An 18,070-nucleotide genomic window follows, 5' to 3' on the forward strand; every position below is an offset into this window, starting at 1 on the left:
AGTTTACTATCATTTAGTAATTTGTGACTATCTTCTATAGTATTAGGAAATTTAGGCAACCTTAATAAATTAACACAAAACTTCCTTAATGGGTAATAGAACTTTTAAAAGAAACCTGAAAGGTAAAAATACACTGGGTGTATCTGTTTAATAGCTGATTAAAATAGATGAAAAATTTAAAAAGACTGCTTTCCTCCCATACCCCTGCTCCCCCCACATGCACAAACTTCAGATACCAATCTCAAGTCCACCAGCTATTGAAGTTTCCTTTGGTTTGAATAATTTGCTAGAGTGGCTCACAGAACTCAAAGAAGCATTTTACTTACTAGATTACCAGTTTATTATAAAAGGAAGTAACTCAGGAACAGCCGGATGGAAGAGACACATAAGGCAAGGCATGAGGAACTTGCAGGGAGCGAGCGCTTCCAGGTCCTCTCTGAATGCACCACTAGTCCTAAATCTCCACGTGTTCACCAACCCTGTCCTTCTGGGGTTTTATGGAGGTTTCATTACATAGGCATGATTGATTAAACCACTGACCATTGGTAACTGGTTCAACCTTCAGCCCCTCTTCTCTTGCTGGAGGTCAGGGGGATAGGAATGAAAGTTCCAACTATCTAATCATATGGTTGGTTCCACTGGCAACCAGCCACATCCTTAGGTCCTAAAGTCATCTCACTGACGTAACAAGATATATTTATCACTCTAGAAAACTCCAAGGGTTTTAGGATCTCTGTGCCAGAAATGAGGGTGAAAACCAAATATATCAATATATTCTTATTATAAATCACAACATCCTACCCCAGACCCACCCCCAGAGATTTTATTAGTTTAGGAGGAGGCCACCAGCACTGGTATTCTTAAACCTCTGCAGGAGAACCTAGGTTGCGGCCAGAGTTGACCAACACTGTTCTAGCCGCCTCTCAAGTTGTAGGAAGCCTCTGGGATCTCTTCTGGGCCTGATGATCTATTCAGCCTAGAGAGTTCCCAGGTTAAACTCATTAATCTCCATGGTTTTGATTACCATCTCTATGCCAATTACCTTCAACTCTGAACTGCCCTCTAGACCACACCTGCCCTCCAGACCCATACATCCAACTGATTTCCAGATATTTACTTTTACATCTCACAGGACATAGCACCATCATCTAGCCAACAGCCCAAGTCAGAACCTTGGGTAACATTTTGAAACCTCCTTTTTCATCTCTCTCGTTTAATAATTACAAAGTCCAGTTCACGGAGACCTGCTCTGCAGGAAAATAGCAGATTTCAGCACTAAGCCAAAGGCCAGTACAGCCACTGTGGACCCCCTGCAGATCTTGCCAGCTTTTCCCCCACAGGTATTAGTGTTAACTGATGCCTGGGTTCCTCCCGACTCCCTTTTTTTCTCACTGAAAAGCCCAGAAACCACCGGTCATCCCAGGCCCCTGTGCCTACCCTAGTATAAGAAGCCAGCCACTTGAGCCCCTCCCTGTACCCACCAAAGCCCAAGTGCAAGACACCAGCCTAGACCCTTGTGGCTGACCCCACCATTGCGCCCGGCCTCAGGGTTCGGCCCTACAGCTGTGCATCTGCATGCCACCAGCCCTCTGCCCACCACCAAGCTTCACTGCAGTGCACACGCCCAGGGGAAAGTGTGCAGCCATGAGGGAGCACAAGGACAGCTGGGGCCCCTGTAAGGTTTTGTGGGCCTGCGTCAGGGTGTGCCTTCTGTTGCTCGGCACCGCAACGCCCACCTGAAGCCAACACCTCCAACTGAGCGTCTGCTACCCCCAGCCCAACACCCAGCACCAGCCTCCACTGCATTGTGCACACACCGAGGAAGAGTGTGAAACCACACACGAGCATGCTGACAGCCAGGGCTTCTTCAGTTTCCAGAGAGCTTACCAAGTTGTAACACAAATAATCCCTGCTTACTTCTCCAACCTATCACCACTTCACACTCCACAGTTCAACTGTATGCATTTTTCTTTCAGTCCAAAGATGCTGCCCTCTCAGAGACCTCAGGGTCTTCATATACACTGTTTGCTCTGTCTGGCACCCTTTCCCATAACCTCTTCCTCTGGCTAACTCTTGATTTTTTGTTGTTGTTGTTGTTGTTTGCAGTTTTCCACTAGAACATCAATTCCTTAGGAAGACATCACCTCAATCTCCTAAACAGATTAGATCTTCTCACCATACTTTCTTATAATAACCTAACCTATAGACTGTAAACCCCTCGGGGCAAGGGCCATGTTTCTTTTGTATGCCCAGGTTCTCGCCCTTTGACATCCCTCAATAAATGACCTACAAGCACAATGGATTACCATATCTGGCCCAAGAACTACTGCCAAAGGGAGAGGTTTTTTAGTCATTAGAAATATCACCCAGTGGTCAAGTAAACTTTAGGCAAAAAATAAAATACATTTTAGAAAATCTCATCTCTTAAATTAGGTGGAAACCATTCTTTTAGAGATGGAGTTTGGGAAATTGCTGGAAATAAGGAAACAATTCTTGTAATATGATGGTTTATTCATGAAGCTCTCTGTCTTAATTTTGTGCGTAATTAGCATAACAACCTCTGTTCAGGGGTGATTTTTCAAAATGACCAGTCTGTATCAACATCATCTTCATAAGCTACAATTTAAAGAGTATCACAAATAAGAAAGAAAAGGAAAGTTATCAAGGACATATTTGAAGTCTCAACAGTGAGAGGTTTGCCTTTTATTGTTAAGCTAATAATTCCTACAAATCAGGCAGAAGTGAGTGAGGTAATCATTAGTTTAATGACACAAACGCTAATTAACTTAACCTCCTCCAAGTAGGTTACGTAATATAAACCAGAAGGCTGGCTAAGGCAATATAATTTCCAGGAAGAAATCTGAAGGGGAATAATGATGACTAACTTAATAAACCACTGTTCTTTCTAGTAAGAAAAAGAGGTACAAGGAGAGAGCTTAAAGGTCGAGTAACTACACAACATTGGTCTAGAAAAGTGAAAATTCCAATCATTTTATGCATAGACACTGGGAAAGCACCTGGTAAAAAGTTAGTGTTATTTTACATAGGGAAGTTATGTTTCTCTAGAACAGCGCTGTCCGACAGAACCCTAATACAAGTCGCATATGAAATAATTTTACAGTAGTCACATTAAAAAGGAATAGGTAAAATTGATGTTAACAATATATTTTCTTTAACCTAATACATCCAAAATGTTTTCATTTAAAAATGTAATCAATATTAGTTTCAAAATATTTATTTCAACATGTGATCCATATCTAAAAAATTAAGAGATTTTATGTATACGTATGTGTGTGTGTATGTATTTTTTTTTTGGTACTAAGTCTTCAAAATCCAGAACGTAATTTGCCCTATAGTACTTCTCACTACAAACTAGCCACATTTCATGTGCTCAATAGCCACATGTGGTTAGTGGCTACTGTACTGTACAGTGTAATTGTATAATTTTAGCCTCTATTACCCAGACATGTGTGTGTGCGCGCGCACGTGTGTGCGTGCGCACGTGTGCATGCCCAAACACGCATGTATAATGCTACTAGTGGCAACTTCAAAATAATGAAAGATCTAGTATGCCTTTTGAATGACCAAATAAAGGTAATCTTTTTAGTATAATTTTATAGCCATTTATGTATTTTATTATGTTCTAATTGTTCAAATACTGGAAATCCATGGATAAATACATTAATGAAGTCATTATTTGTGATGCCTTAATTTAGCAACCACCTGTGATCAAAGTTTCCTTTTAAAAAACTTAGCAAGGATGCAAAGCACCTGAGTGGAAAAGCAACTGAACCTGTGGAAATCACTATGGCCTCCTCAGACACGGAGTCTTCATGAACAAGTTTGGATTCAGACCCGCCTGATGGCGAGACTACCTTCCTCTGGTTCACAGAGAGCAGTACCAAGGAAGTGAGGGGAGAGACCCTTCTTAGGCGGGCAGGAAGGTGGAAGAAGCCTGTTTGCACACAGGAAGAAATGCACCTCTTCTACAGTCAATTCACTTCACTAAAAGGGGTATCTGATTCTCAACATCTCATACCCTGAACATTCTAGATAAACAGGCATTTGCTGCTCACTTCTGATTATGACTACAGTGAATATACCATAGTATGGGACAACATTAGCCACTGCAGGGAAGAGGGGTTAGGAGGTAGGGGGGAAGGGTATTGATTCCTCTTCTGAGGGAAGGAGTCTACCTGAATCAAACTTTGATCTGAAATTCTGAGACCTAAAGACTAGTCCATGTAGATAGCACTTTGAATTGTATAGGAGATTGGCATCATTTTAAGAGCTCTTTCAACTTCATCTCTTTGATAGCAAATTAGGCCATGAATGAAAGAAAACATTTTATGACATGGCAGTCATAGCTGAATCTTTAGTTATTATAAGATTTTTTGGAAACAGATGGAAGTCTATGTGAAGACACAGGGAAAAGACAGCCATTTATCTACAAGTCAAGGAGGGAGACCTCAGAAGAAACCAGCTCTGCTGAAACCTTGATTTTGGACTTCTAACCTCTAGAATTGTTTTCCAAATTGAGACAAAATTGGTCACGGAAACACTGCCAGATTTCACATGAAGGAGAACAGAGACCTCTTCTTCAGAAGGTGAGACACAGCCACCCCCCGCTTCTGCAGAATACCCTCCAACACTAGCAGCTGTGTGGATGAAAGGCTCTTGGTGCTGCAGCCAGGAGTCAGTGCTGTGCCTCTGACGTGGGAGAGCCAACTTCAGGACACTGGTCCACAAGAGACCTCCCAGCTCCACGTAATATCAAACGGCGAAAATCTCCCTGAGATCTCCATCTCAACACCAACACCCAGCTTCACTCAACGACCAGCAAGATACAGTGCTGGACACCCTATGCCAAACAACTAGCAACACAGGAACACAACACCACCCATTAGCAGAGAGGCTGCCTAAAATCATAATAAGGTCACAGACACCCCAAAACACACCACCAGACGTGGACCTGCCCACCAGAAAGACAAGATCCAGCCTCATCCACCAGAACACAGGCACTAGTCCCCTCTACCAGGAAGCCTACACAACCCACTGAACCAACCTTAGCCACTGGGGACAGACACCAAAAACAACAGGAACTACGAACCTGCAGTCTGCAAAAAGGAGACCCCAAACACAGTAAGATAAGCAAAATGAGAAGACAGAAAAACAGCAGATGAAGGAGCAAGATAAAAACCCACCAGACCTAACAAATGAAGAGGAAATAGGCAGTCTACCGGAAAAAGAATTCAGAATAATGATAGTAAACATGATCCAAAATCTTGGAAACAGAATGGACAAAATGCAAGAAACATTTAACAAGGACCTAGAAGAACTAAAGAAGAAACAAACAACGATGAACAACACAATAAATGAAATTAAAAATACTCTAGATGGGATCAATAGCAGAATAACTGAGGCAGAAGAACGGATAAGTGACCTGGAAGATAAAATAGTGGAAATAACTACTGCAGAGCAGAATAAAGAAAAAAGAACGAAAAGAACTAAGGACAGTCTCAGAGACCTCTGGGACAACATTAAACGCACCAACATTCGAATTATAGGGGTCCCAGCAGAAGAAGAGAAAAAGAAAGGGACTGAGAAAATATTTGAAGAGATTATAGTTGAAAACTTCCCTAATATGGGAAAGGAAATAGTTAATCAAGTCCAGGAAGCACAGAGAGTCCCATACAGGATAAATCCAAAAAGAAACACGCCAAGACACATATTAATCAAACTGTCAAAAATTGAATACAAAGAAAACATATTAAAAGCAGCAAGGGAAAAACAACAAATAACACACAAGGGAATCCCCATAAGGTTAACACCTGATCTTTCAGCAGAAACTCTGCAAGCCAGAAGGGACTGGCAGGACATCTTCAAAGTGATGAAGGAGAAAAACCTACAACGAAGATTACTCTACACAGCAAGGATCTCATTCAGATTTGATGGAGAAATTAAAACCTTTACATACAAGCAAAAGCTGAGAGAGTTCAGCACCACCAAGCCAGCTTTACAACAAATGCTAAAGGATCTTCTCTAGGCAAGAAACACAAGAGAAGGTAAAGACCTACAATAACAAACCCAAAACAATTAAGAAAATGGAAATAGGAACATACATATTGATAACTACCTTAAATGTAAATGGCTTAAATGCTTCCAGCAAAAGACACAGACTGGCTGAATGGATACAAAAACAAGACCCATATATATGCTGTCTACAAGAGACCCACTTTAGACCTAGAGACACATACAGACTGAAAGTGAGGGGATAGAAAAAGATACTCCATGCAAATGGAAACCAAAAGAAAGCTGGAGGAGCAATTCTCGTATCAGACAAAATAGACTTTAAAATAAAGACTATTACAAGAGACAAAGAAGGAAACTACATAATGATCAAGGGATCGATCTAAGAAGAAGATATAACAATTGTAAATATTTATGCACCCAACATAGGAGCACCTCAATACATAAGGCAAATACTAACAGCCATAAAAGGGGAAATCGACAGTAACACATTCATAGTAGGGGACTTAAACACCCCACTTTCACCAATGGACAGATCATCCAAAATGAAAATAAATAAGGAAAAACAAGCTTTAAATGATACATTAAACAAGATGGACTTAATTGATATTTATAGGACATTCCATCCAAAAACAACAGAATACACATTTTTCTCAAGTGCTCATGGAACATTCTCCAGGATAGATCATATCTTGGGTCACAAATCAAGCCTTCGTAAATTTAAGAAAATTGAAATTGTATCAAGTATCTTTTCCAACCACAATGCTATGAGACTAGATGTCAATTACAGGAAAAGATCTGTAAAAAATACAAACACATGGAGGCTAAACAATATACTACTTAATAACGAAGTGATCACTGAAGAAATCAAAGAGGAAATCAAAAAAATACTTAGAAACAAATGACAATGAAAACACGATGACCCAAATCCTATGGGATACAGCAAAAGCAGTTCTAAGAGGGAAGTTTATAGCAATTCAATCCTACCTTAAGAAACAAGAAACATCTCAAATAAACAACCTAACCTTGCACTTAAAGCAATTAGAGAAAGAAGAACAAAAAAACCCCAAAACTAGCAGAGGGAAAGAAATCATAAAGATCAGATCAGAAATAAATGAAAAAGAAATGAAGGAAATAATAGCAAAGATCAATAAAACTAAAAGCTGGTTCCTTGAGAAGAAAATATTGATAAACCATTAGCCAGACTCATCAAGAAAAAAAGGGAGAAGACTCAAATCAATTGAATTAGAAATGAAAAAGGAGAAGTAACAACTGACACTGCAGAAATACAAAAGATCATGAGAGATTACTACAAGCAACTATATGCCAATAAAATGGACAACCTGGAAGAAATTCTTAGACAAATTCTTAGAAATGCACAACCTGCCAAGACTGAATCAGGAAGAAATAGAAAATATGAACAGACCAATCACAAGCACTGAAATTGAGACTGTGATTTAAAATCTTCCAACAAACAAAAGCCCAGGACCAGATGGCTTCACAGGTGAATTCTATCAAACATTTAGAGAAGAGCTAACACCTATCCTTCTCAAACTCTTCCAAAATACAGCAGAGGGAGGCACACTCTCAAACTCATTCTACAAGGCCACCATCACCCTGATACTAAAACCAGACAAAGATGCCACAAAGAAAGAAAACTACAGGCCAATATCACTGATGAACATAGATGCAAAAATCCTCAACAAAATACTAGCAAACAGATTCCAATAGCACATTAAAAGGATCATACACCATGATCAAGTGGGGTTTATTCCAGGAATGCAAGTATTCTTCAATATACGCAAATCAATCAATGTGATACACCATATTAACAAATTGAAGGAGAAAAACCATATGATCATCTCAATAGATGCAGAGAAAGCTTTCGACAAAATTCAACACCCATTTATGATAAAAACCCTGCAGAAAGTAGGCACAGAGGGAACTTTCCTCAACATAATAAAGGCCATATATGACAAACCCACAGGCAACATCATCCTCAATGGTGAAAAACTGAAAGCATTTCCACTAAGATCAGGAACAAGACAAGGTTGCCCACTCTCACCACTGTTATTCAACATAGTTTTGGAAGTTTTAGCCACAGCAATCAGAGAAGAAAGCCAGCCAGCTTTACAACAGACTTTACAATAGACTCTTACAGATGCTGAGTCAAAAATAAACTTCCATTATGTGCATACTCTATTTGACTTCATTCTCAATGAAGGGAAGCCGCTTCCCAGTTTGAGAAAAAGCAAAGATTACTACCAAAAATGGGGGGAGGGGAGTGGTAAAGATTCAGTAACTAACTTATCCCAATAAAGCAATTATACTCCAATAAAGATGTTTAAAAAAAAAATAAAGATTTTTTGCTTGGGCCAACAAAAAATATTTTTCATTGTGTTTCAACTGCTACCTTTTCATTTACACATTTAACTTTTGGTTTCATCTATTAACTATCCATATTTATAACCTCAACCTGCCTATAACAGATAACATGCAGATACAGATTTAAGTAGAAAATAGAGATAAAAAATAAACTGATATTTTTTGAATGTCAGTTGTATGTCAGGTACCGAGCTAAACATTTTGCCTATTTTATAGTCACCCATATTTGAGACAGAACAACTGAAGCCGTCTTATATAGACGATTGTGTATGTATTTTTTCCTTGAAAATTCTTCATAAAGAATACTACATAGTCCACAAACCTGAGAATTTTTTAATGTCTTTAGTTACCGATGTATTGTTTTCAGTGTTTCCTTTCTAGACATTATCCTCAATCCCTTATTTTACAGTTTCAAGTTACTTCTGAGTCTGTGCTGAATTGAAACACACAATTTCTTCATATAAGGAAGAGAAGATATATCGTTTGAAATGTCATATGAGAAGTAATTTCAGTCAACTCTTTTGCAAATGTTCATAGCTATTACTACAGCTATTAGTGTTTCAACCAGTTGACTGACTAGAAATCTTGTCTTCCTTTTTGCCTTTCATCTCAGTAGAAACCTTTTTATTGATCAAAAATTTGAAAGTTAAAAATATCCCTTTGGCTTCTCATTTCTAACTAATTCTCTTATTCACCGATCAGGTCGATGACAAACTTTCACTTTGCTTTTATTCATTTATCCATCCAGTACATCTTCACTTAATTCATGTGTGTTGAACATCTGTCATGTGCACATTTTTCTGTGGATATTTCTGTAGTCAACCCCTATGCTCCACGTGCCCAATCAATATACGTTTCCCTTCAATTTTGACAGGTATTATCATCTTAAATTTTAAATATTATATAATATTATGACAGAATATTTCCAGTTAAATACCGACATCTAGAAATAGATTCAGTGCCCTTCCAGACAGGAAGTAGGAGTTAAATACCAGTAGTTATAATGTCATGAATCAGGAAACTATGACAGGACAACAAAAATAAAACATCCCCTCCTGAGACCTTGTCAAGATCCTCTGGCAGATCAAGGCTGTCTGCTCCGCTCCCTAATTCATCCTACAAGTCTCTCATGCAATGAAAATTATACTTTGCAGAATTATTCCAAATGGATAGGTCTGTGAATATGTTATGCTTTCCTAGTCTGCCTTTGGGGATGGAAGATGCTTAATGAGAGGCTGGGGCCTATTCTACACACTGCAGACAACTCCTAGACTCTTACGGATGCTGAGTCAAAAATAAACTTCCATTATGTGCATACTCTATTTGACTTCATTCTCAATGAAGGGAAGCCGCTTCCCAGTTTGAGAAAAAGCAAAGATTACTACCAAAAATGGGGGGAGGGGAGTGGTAAAGATTCAGTAACTAACTTATCCCAAAAGTCCATTGATAGCAAAGATAAATAGGAAAAAGGTACCAAATATGACCTTTTATTCACCATTCACAGATGACTCATCAGCTCAGCAGACAACATATCGGACTCGTCATTGAATTTTATTTTCACTGAAGATGCATACATGAAAGAAAAGGGCTTGGACATTGGACCCAGGCAGACCTGACTTTGACTTGAGGTCCCATCTTCCATTCACTAGCTGAATAACTTTAGAAAAAGTCCTTGCAACTCTCTGAGTCACAGAGTCCTCATGTGTAAAGTAAGAACAATGCCAACCATGACCCAGTGGTGTTTTGTGGAAAACAAGAAACATATATAGCAGTTCCTAACAATGTTTGAAGCAAGATAGGGTCTGCATTGATATTAGTTCCCCTTTCTTCCCCCATGTGTCTATGCAAAGCAAATTTGTTTTTGGCTTTGAAACATGAACTTTCTCCTCTCCCCCATCAGAATGCATTTTTCAAGCTGTCACAAATCTAAGAAGAGACACTAAGAAATGATTTCAAATAGAGGTATCCATTTAACATCGGAGTTTCTGGAAAGAAAAATTAATAATTATATGTTAAACTTCATTTTAATTATATTAACAGTGGAGATGCCAATTTTTTCTTGTGCTCTCCTTTTTTACATTTCATATCTAAGTAAAACTGTATAATTTTCTTTTTCAGAAAGCCCTTGGGCTAAATGACAGGGTATGGGATCACTTCCAACTGCTATTCCTGATCTGCCCCTTAGCCTGTTCTTTAACAAGGCTGATAGGTCAAAGATAGAAATAAAATTCTCAAGTCTTGGCTCAGCTGGATCCTGTCCTTAATGTGCTGAGAGACTTCAAGATGTGTTTTACACTTTGCTGAGTGGGGGAGGGGTGGGTGGGGAGGGGAGAGGTGAGGAGAAGGTTTTATAAGAAATTTTTCTCCACGTAGTTTGGTCAGAGTACTGCAATCATTGTCATAAGCAAAAGGGAGAACAATATTGACGGAAAGGAGACCACTTTTATGTTTAGAGGGGAAGATGGCCTAGAGTTAAGTGAACGTCATTCGCTTTAAACTAAAAGTAATAGGCAACACGAGTTTTTCCAGGACTTCTGCTACCGTGGGGCTCACAAGTGTGTGTGTGTGTGTGTGTGTGTGTGTGTGTGCGTGTGTGTGTGTGTTTTGGGGGGAGTGGGTCACTAGCTCCCGGCCCCAGGTCCAACTCACCCAGCTGGAGCTGTTCGCACGTCCGCTCTGGGTTCTTTCCAATCCTGCATCTGTAAATCGCCCCAGGATTGACCACTGAAGTGTTGGCGAGCCAGCTGGCCGTGGGCGCCCCGACTACGAGCCTAAAGTGAGCAATGGGCACGTGCGCGCAGACGTGAGCCGTGCTGCCCACTGAACTCCGGGTCTTCACGGACTCCTCCGCCCACCACTCCGCGCACCCAACCCGCCACCCCAAACTCCAGGGCCTGGCGCCAGAACGCACCCCGGGTGCTGCCACCCCAAGATAAGTTAGTTTCCCGAGCACTTCTCTAGCGAGCTGGCCGTCGCAGGGTTCCCCTCCTGCCTCCCGCGGAGGGAGGAAAGTTTGAACCGGGCAGGGAATCCCTGAGGCGCCTTTCGCTCGCCGCTCTGAGATACCGAGGGCGCCGCCTCCGACCCCACTCACCATCGGTTCGCCCCGTGGCTGTGCAGCACCACCGAGTAGCCGAACAGGGTGTCGGCGGGGCCCTTGTAAACCATTGCGCTCTCGGTGTCCACGTTGTAGGGGCGCCCGGTCGGGACTCCCAAGCACAGCAGTAGCATCACCGCCTCCCATACGGCGGCCCCTCGCGGGCCCGGCCCGCACCTCGCTTCCGCAGCCATGCGCTCTCCGAGGGGAACATTCAACACCAAACGGCCACTGTCCGTCCCAAAGTTGCACGGGATGAGACGGTCGGCCAAGGGGAAGAGCGCCCCAAGAGAAGAGGATCAGCGTGTCCGGCGCCGGCAGGCGGGCGGGCGGGCGGGCGGGAGGAACGGGGGTGGGGGGGAGGGACAGAGGGAGGGAGGGGAAGTCAGGCAGCGGCGGGCGGAGCGATCAGAGGTGGCTGGGGACGTTGCGCGCTCGCCGGTCCCCACGCCCCGTTTCTGCAGTCTGGAGGTGCGGTGCTCACGTGGTCCCGGGGCGCGGGCCGCTGGGTGGGGTCCCGGGCGCAGTGCGGAGGCGCAGGACCCGATGCCGTCTCCCCGCGCGTGAGACTGTAGGGGGCGCTAGGGGACCTTGGCTGCGCAGAACGCGCGTCCAGGCCGGGGCCTCCTAGTCCCGGAGCACGGGATGACTCTGGGCTCCCGGGACTGCAAGAGTGGAGCCGGAAGGGGTCCGGGGCTTCGCCTTTTATCCGTGATTGAGGCCTAGATGTTAGCGGCGTGGCCCCAATCCGACCCGCGCGCGCCCCACTATGAACGCAGAGGCTCCTCGGCCTGCCCGGAGTAGCCCAAAGGCCGGCCACAAACCTGGGCGCCGGGAGGGACTGCGGCGGGGAACTGTCCTGATCTTTCGTTGATAGTTAAGCGGTATACCTGATTTTGGGGGCACAAGCAACCACTGGGGAGCCACAAATTAAACACAAAGCGCACTCCCTGAAGGCGCCCGATAAAGACGTTATGGTATATCACTTCAAGACTCAGAACCCTGCACTCTTCTATGCCCACTTCCTTCCTCCCCATACTTCCTCTTAAGTCCGGGCTGCTTGCTTGAGGAGCAGTGGCTCGAGCTGAAAGGCACAGGCGGGCAGTTTAGGTTGTGGCCGAGTCCAAGGGCGAGTCTGGGTTAAGGAAGCACTGTGACTTGCCTCACTTCAACGGATTCCTCCCTCCGGTTCTTGATGCTCCCCCTTCCCACGCATCCACTCAGTTCCCCCGGATACACCTGCCATCAGAGCTTAGACCCAGCTGAGGTCAAGAGTCAGGCATCATAATGAGCCTCTGAAAATGCGCTGGGGACCCACAGCACAACACACCTGAACTGGGTTTGATTCTCGTCCTAATTAATCCAGGTGTGCCTCAGGTTTCTTTCTAGAGCAACCAGAGACAGCCATAGATAATTAGGCCGCTATTTGCAGGAGATGCAGGTACAGTTATTAATTATTACTGTTTGGAAAAAAAGAGAGAAAGAAACAGCATTCATCAAATGGTGTGTGTGTGCGCATGTGCATTAAAACCATACTGAAATAGCACCTCTGAAGTTGTAAAGGCAGACACGTAATTAAATTACTTGTTCACTCACTCAGCATATTCATTGCGCAGGCACTTTGCTAGGTCCACAGGATGCCACGGTGAACAAGGCAGGAGAAGCTTTCAGGAAAATTTTCAGCCAAGTGGTAGACAAACATTTACTAACTAGAGAAAGTTCTGGATGCTTTAGGGACAGTTAGAGTTGAAGGACAAGGAGGGTTGTTAGGCTAAGCACTTTGAGAGGAGGGATGCGGGACAGGGCGAGCAGGGCCAGGCAGAGGAACCAGAAGAGGCGGTCTTGGCTAGAGCAGTTAGCGGCTCCCACACAGGATCGTACAATATGAGGCTGAGTAGGGAGGCAGGGACACGCTGTGAACCTCCTAAGCCAGGCTAGGAGTGTTTATGCTGGAGCTAAAAGGAGGCTGTTGGAGAACTGGTCTGGATCAGCTGCGGGTTTCAGAAGCCCTCACACACCCTCAGGCACTGGCAGCTTCAGAGCCACTGATCTGAACCCCTACCTCTTTCTTTCCCTCCTTTCACCAGAATCTTACACAATGAAATCCACTCAACACAATTCTTTCACAGGATAACTAAGAGGAGAGTGGCCAGTAGAGCACTTCATAGGGCAGGACCTAATTTCTGTGATGGTCATTATGGTTATGATTTCACTACATTTGCAGAAACAGCCACACTTTATGATCTCATACACTATGGTAGCCCCGAGTTTTCTTCCTCCAAGGCTTAGAGAACAGTCCATGTTTCCTAAATTGGGAGAAATAAAGGGTATTTAACATTGCTATTACAGAGCCTGAAGATACTGCTCTAACCCCAATCAATTACTTTTGCAGGCAAGGGTGAGAATCAGGTGGGGGGTGGAGAGCATGTAGGCAGGAGAACAGAAAGCCTTTTTCAAACTTCTCATGCCTATCACTCACTCTCAACTGAACCAAAATATTCAGTCATTCAATTAATGTGTCATTTGATTAATATGTTTCAAGTGCCCACTGTGTGCTAGGAGATGCGTTAAGGTCTCAAATAAAAGACAAAATACAAGTGATTTCTATCCTTGGTAAGAAGTCCTCCCCAGTAGAGAGGATTCTAATATGGGCTCACCCAATTTCTCAGCTGTTATCAAGAATGAGCATTTCTCCTTGAAAGGCTCTCTTTTCATGACACTTTTTGAGCCCTTCCCTCCTTTCTATCTGGCCACTCCGAGTTTCCTTTGCTGGCTTCTTTCCCTCCACCCTAAGTGTCGGAAAGGCCTACGGCTCCATTCTGAGCCCTCTTTCCTTCTCTTTCTCTCCTTCTTAAGAGCTCTAACCGATTTCCTGTATCTTTAAGTACCAACTAAATAATCCCGCTAAATACCACCATGATTCCCCAGTTCGTGTCTCCGGCCTGGACCTCTCTTCTCAGCTCCAGACCCATATGTTTTACTGCCTACCTGACATCTCTACTTGGATGTCTACTGGGCATGGCGCACGTAACACGTCTAACACTGAATTCTGACCCGTATCTCAATTATTCCTCCACTCAATCTTTCTTTCCCCAAAACAGCACTCCATCTGCCCGGTTGTTCAGACCAGAAACTTGGAAAGTAATTCTGAGTCCCCTCTCTCTCTCTATTCCCCACATCTAATCCATCAGTAATTAAGTTCTATTGATCGACCTTCAGAATATATCTCCAGCTCATCGGTTTGATGAGCTTCTTCTGCCCTGCTACTACCCTCTTTCAAGTACGGTAATCTCATCTGAGCTGTTCAGGAATCCAAGACCTGATCTCCCTATTCATCCCATCCCCACATCATCGATTTTCTACATAGAAGCTAAAGTGAATTTTTAGAATTCTAAATCAAATCATGCAGGCCACTCCCTTGCTTAAATCCTTTTTTTTTTTTTAAGACTTATTTATTTATTTTGGCCGTGTCGCGTCTTAGTTGCGGCACGGGGGATCTTTCATTGCAGCACGCAGGCTCTCCATTGTGGTGCGTGGGCTTCTCTCTAGTTGTGGTGCTCAGGCTCCAGGGCCCATGGCCTCTGTAGTTTTACATGAGCTCTAGTTGAGGCGCATGAGCTCAGTAGTTGTGGCTCGCAGGCTTAGTTGCCCTGCGGTATGTGGGATCTTAATTCCCTGACCAGGGATCGAACCCGCATCCCCTGCATTAAAGGTGGATTCTTTACTACTGGACCACCAGGGAAGTCTCTGCTTAAATCCTTTAAATAGTTTCCCATGCTCTTCTAGTACAAACCACACTTAACATGGCCTCCAAGGACTGGCCTCTTTGATCTGGCCTCTGAGTACATTGCCAGCTCACACTGGCTTTCCTTAAGTGCATCAAGGTTTTTTTCACTCTCTGTGCCCTTGCCCACATTGTTCCCTCTGCCTGAACACACAACCTCTGACTTCTCACATGATTCCTCTCTTTCTTCAGTCTCAGTTGAAAGATCTTCTTCTCACAGATGATTTTCCTGCCCATCCACTTAAAATAGGTCACCATATTGCAGACCATCCTGTTCATTCTCTTCATAGCTCTTTAATTTATAATCACAGGTGTCTTTACCTTTTCATTTTGTCTTCCTCTCTAGAGCACAAGGGCAGAACACATGTTGTGTTGTTACGTTATTCACCACTCTATCTCCAGCACCTGATACGCTGCCTGACCAACAGCATGTGTGCAGTCAGTATTTATGAATGGCCCTTGCATGATTTGGACTTTTAACATCACTAATGTCATAAACTGAAAGAAATCTGGATATTTATAAGTCTATGTTCATGCATTATGGATGTGTCCTTTGGCAGATTCAAAGATATACTTTGCAAGTGTACAAAACATGGGTCTTACTCTTAATCAGCTTATAATTTATAAGGAGAGATATGATATGCCTTGAGAAAAAGAAAAGAAAAAGCAACCAGAAAAGAAGAGTTGGAATAGGGAGGGAGAGGAGAATGTGTTTGGATAATGCTGGCTGGGTTCTAGAGATGAGTCTGAGATATTGGTGGAACATCCATAGACATGTCTAGCAAGTAGTTTTTAAGATTTTTTAAAAAAGCTTTTTTATGTTTTCTTTAATAGATATTTTTAAATTACCAAAGTAAAGCACGTAACATGTAAAACAAGTAGTGATGCATAAAGAATATATTTGCAATCTCTTCCTGCCTCCCTCTAACCCAACCTTCTAAAGTGTTCCCTTTCCCCAAGTAAAACAACTGCTTCCAAGTGCTTGTCTCAAGGTCTGCTCTTGGGGGATCTGAGCTACGACATAGGAGATAATTTTTTTCACAGTAGTAAGGTTCCCAACATGAAACAAAAAGCTCTTTTACCCTGATTGGTAATATTAGTCCAAATTTCCTGATGCTTGAATATAAATATAAACAACCAGGTTCCTTTTTAAAGAAACATGAAATAATGCTTCTCCTCGTTATAAGAGTTCTGAAATGGGCTGAGAAACTGTGTAAAACATACCTCAGAATCCCCAACCCTGGAGACTGGGGCATTTATCCAAGGACTCACCCTCTACTGGTGGAGAGCTAACCTTGCCACACTTACAGGTTGCACCTGTTCACAGGCAAGCACGTTCCCACATGCCAGAGGAGTCCTCAGTGGGAGATGAGGGACAAAGGCACCTGAGCAGGGAAGTTGCCAACCTTGGAAACTGTACTGGGCAGGGGAGCTCTGGGAGCTCAGGTGGCCCAAGGGGCGGGGAGCATCGACAGCATTGGCCACAACTGCCAATCAAAACCATACACAGTTTGTTAGTGTTACTCAAGCTTGGTTTTTAATCTCTTAAGTTTTCTCTGGTTGGCTGGGAAAACGAGTGAATGTGGATAATGCACTTTAATGCAGTACTTAGAACATAATCGATACTGAAAATAATAGTAGCCCTTTCTCCTTCATCCTTCTTTTCTTCTCGTATCATCATCATTAATGATGCAATCTGTACAGAAATAAACTACCAACGGAAATAAACTCTGTATAGAAATCTGAGTTCAGTGCCAATGACTCATGTGGAAGGTTGTTTAAGTTAATAAAAGGCATTTTCTGTCTCTATTTGCTTCTGTTTATTTATTCACTCATTCAACAAATATTTATTGAACACCTATTACGTATAACTGAGAGATGTTATGCATAACATGGCAGACAGATTTGGGATTCTTTTCCTCTTGATACTTTTATCCCCTTGTCACTTTTCAGTACATTGACATACATAAGCAGATGCTTTTTTCTACAACTATGAATACATCATTTCCCTTTCAGAGACCCTTAATGGCTCCTCCCCCAATTCAACCCAATTAAGTTAGAATTTCTTGCCTGGGGCCTAATACCCTCCATGCTGGGCTTCAAACTTTCTTTCAACCCATCCCAAACACAGCCTATTTTTCCTTCCCTCTGGAAATGTTCCCTTTAGTTTGGGAAATGAACAGATCAAGAAATAACTATTTGAGCCAGTAGGTACCAAATACCATACAAAATGGTGCCTAACAGAGAAATTCAACAGACAAGTTTCTTCTGGCTGAATTATTCGGGGCAATTTTTCTGGAATAGAAGGACAATTTTGAGAAATTTCACTTTTTATCAGTCTTTTTTACAACTCCTGAAACTACTGATACTTTATAACTTCTTAAACTAAGTCTATTTCATGCTTCAGTTCAGAAGAAGAAACAACTGCTTCTCTTGTTACAGTGTATAAAGGACCTGGTATAAAACCATTCTCCCCTCAGAGCACATAGTTATTATGTGACAACATTCTATCTCATAAGTAATCTGATCTGGAAGATTGGATTTGTGCACTGGAATGATTTAACAACTGGTCCATGCAAGATCTCAAAGGTTCACAAGACACACAGTTTACAGCATCACTCTCTCCTATTATCAGAGGTTAGAGTCCATGTAAAAGGGCTATACAACAGCATCTTATCTGAAGCCTTTCATACGCATGACCTCATCTTGAAAAACCGAGTTCCTAGGCACTTTAGAAAAGGACATGGTAAATAAACAGTGTAAAATTGATTAAT

General features: G+C 42.6%; 1 protein-coding gene across 3 annotated transcripts in view; it reads right to left on the reverse strand.

Moving 5' to 3' along the window:
- ITGA4 (integrin subunit alpha 4) overlaps positions 1-11,834 on the reverse strand; it is an 86,368-nt gene extending 74,534 nt beyond the window's left edge. For 2 of the 3 annotated variants that reach the window (XM_030850512.2, XM_060302182.1), the window contains exons 1-2: positions 11,510-11,834; positions 11,065-11,186 (exon numbers count right to left, since the gene is read on the reverse strand). In XM_030850512.2, the coding sequence (XP_030706372.1) occupies positions 11,065-11,186; positions 11,510-11,706 (319 nt within the window). In that variant the 5' untranslated portion in view covers positions 11,707-11,834. The remainder of the gene's footprint in view (positions 1-11,064; positions 11,187-11,509) is intronic. The other variant, XM_060302181.1, reaches the window with a different exon arrangement.
- Between the last annotated feature and the right edge of the window lie 6,236 nt (positions 11,835-18,070).

The sequence above is a fragment of the Globicephala melas genome, chromosome 7 (assembly GCF_963455315.2).
Source record: "Globicephala melas chromosome 7, mGloMel1.2, whole genome shotgun sequence".
Lineage (NCBI taxonomy): Eukaryota > Metazoa > Chordata > Mammalia > Artiodactyla > Delphinidae > Globicephala > Globicephala melas.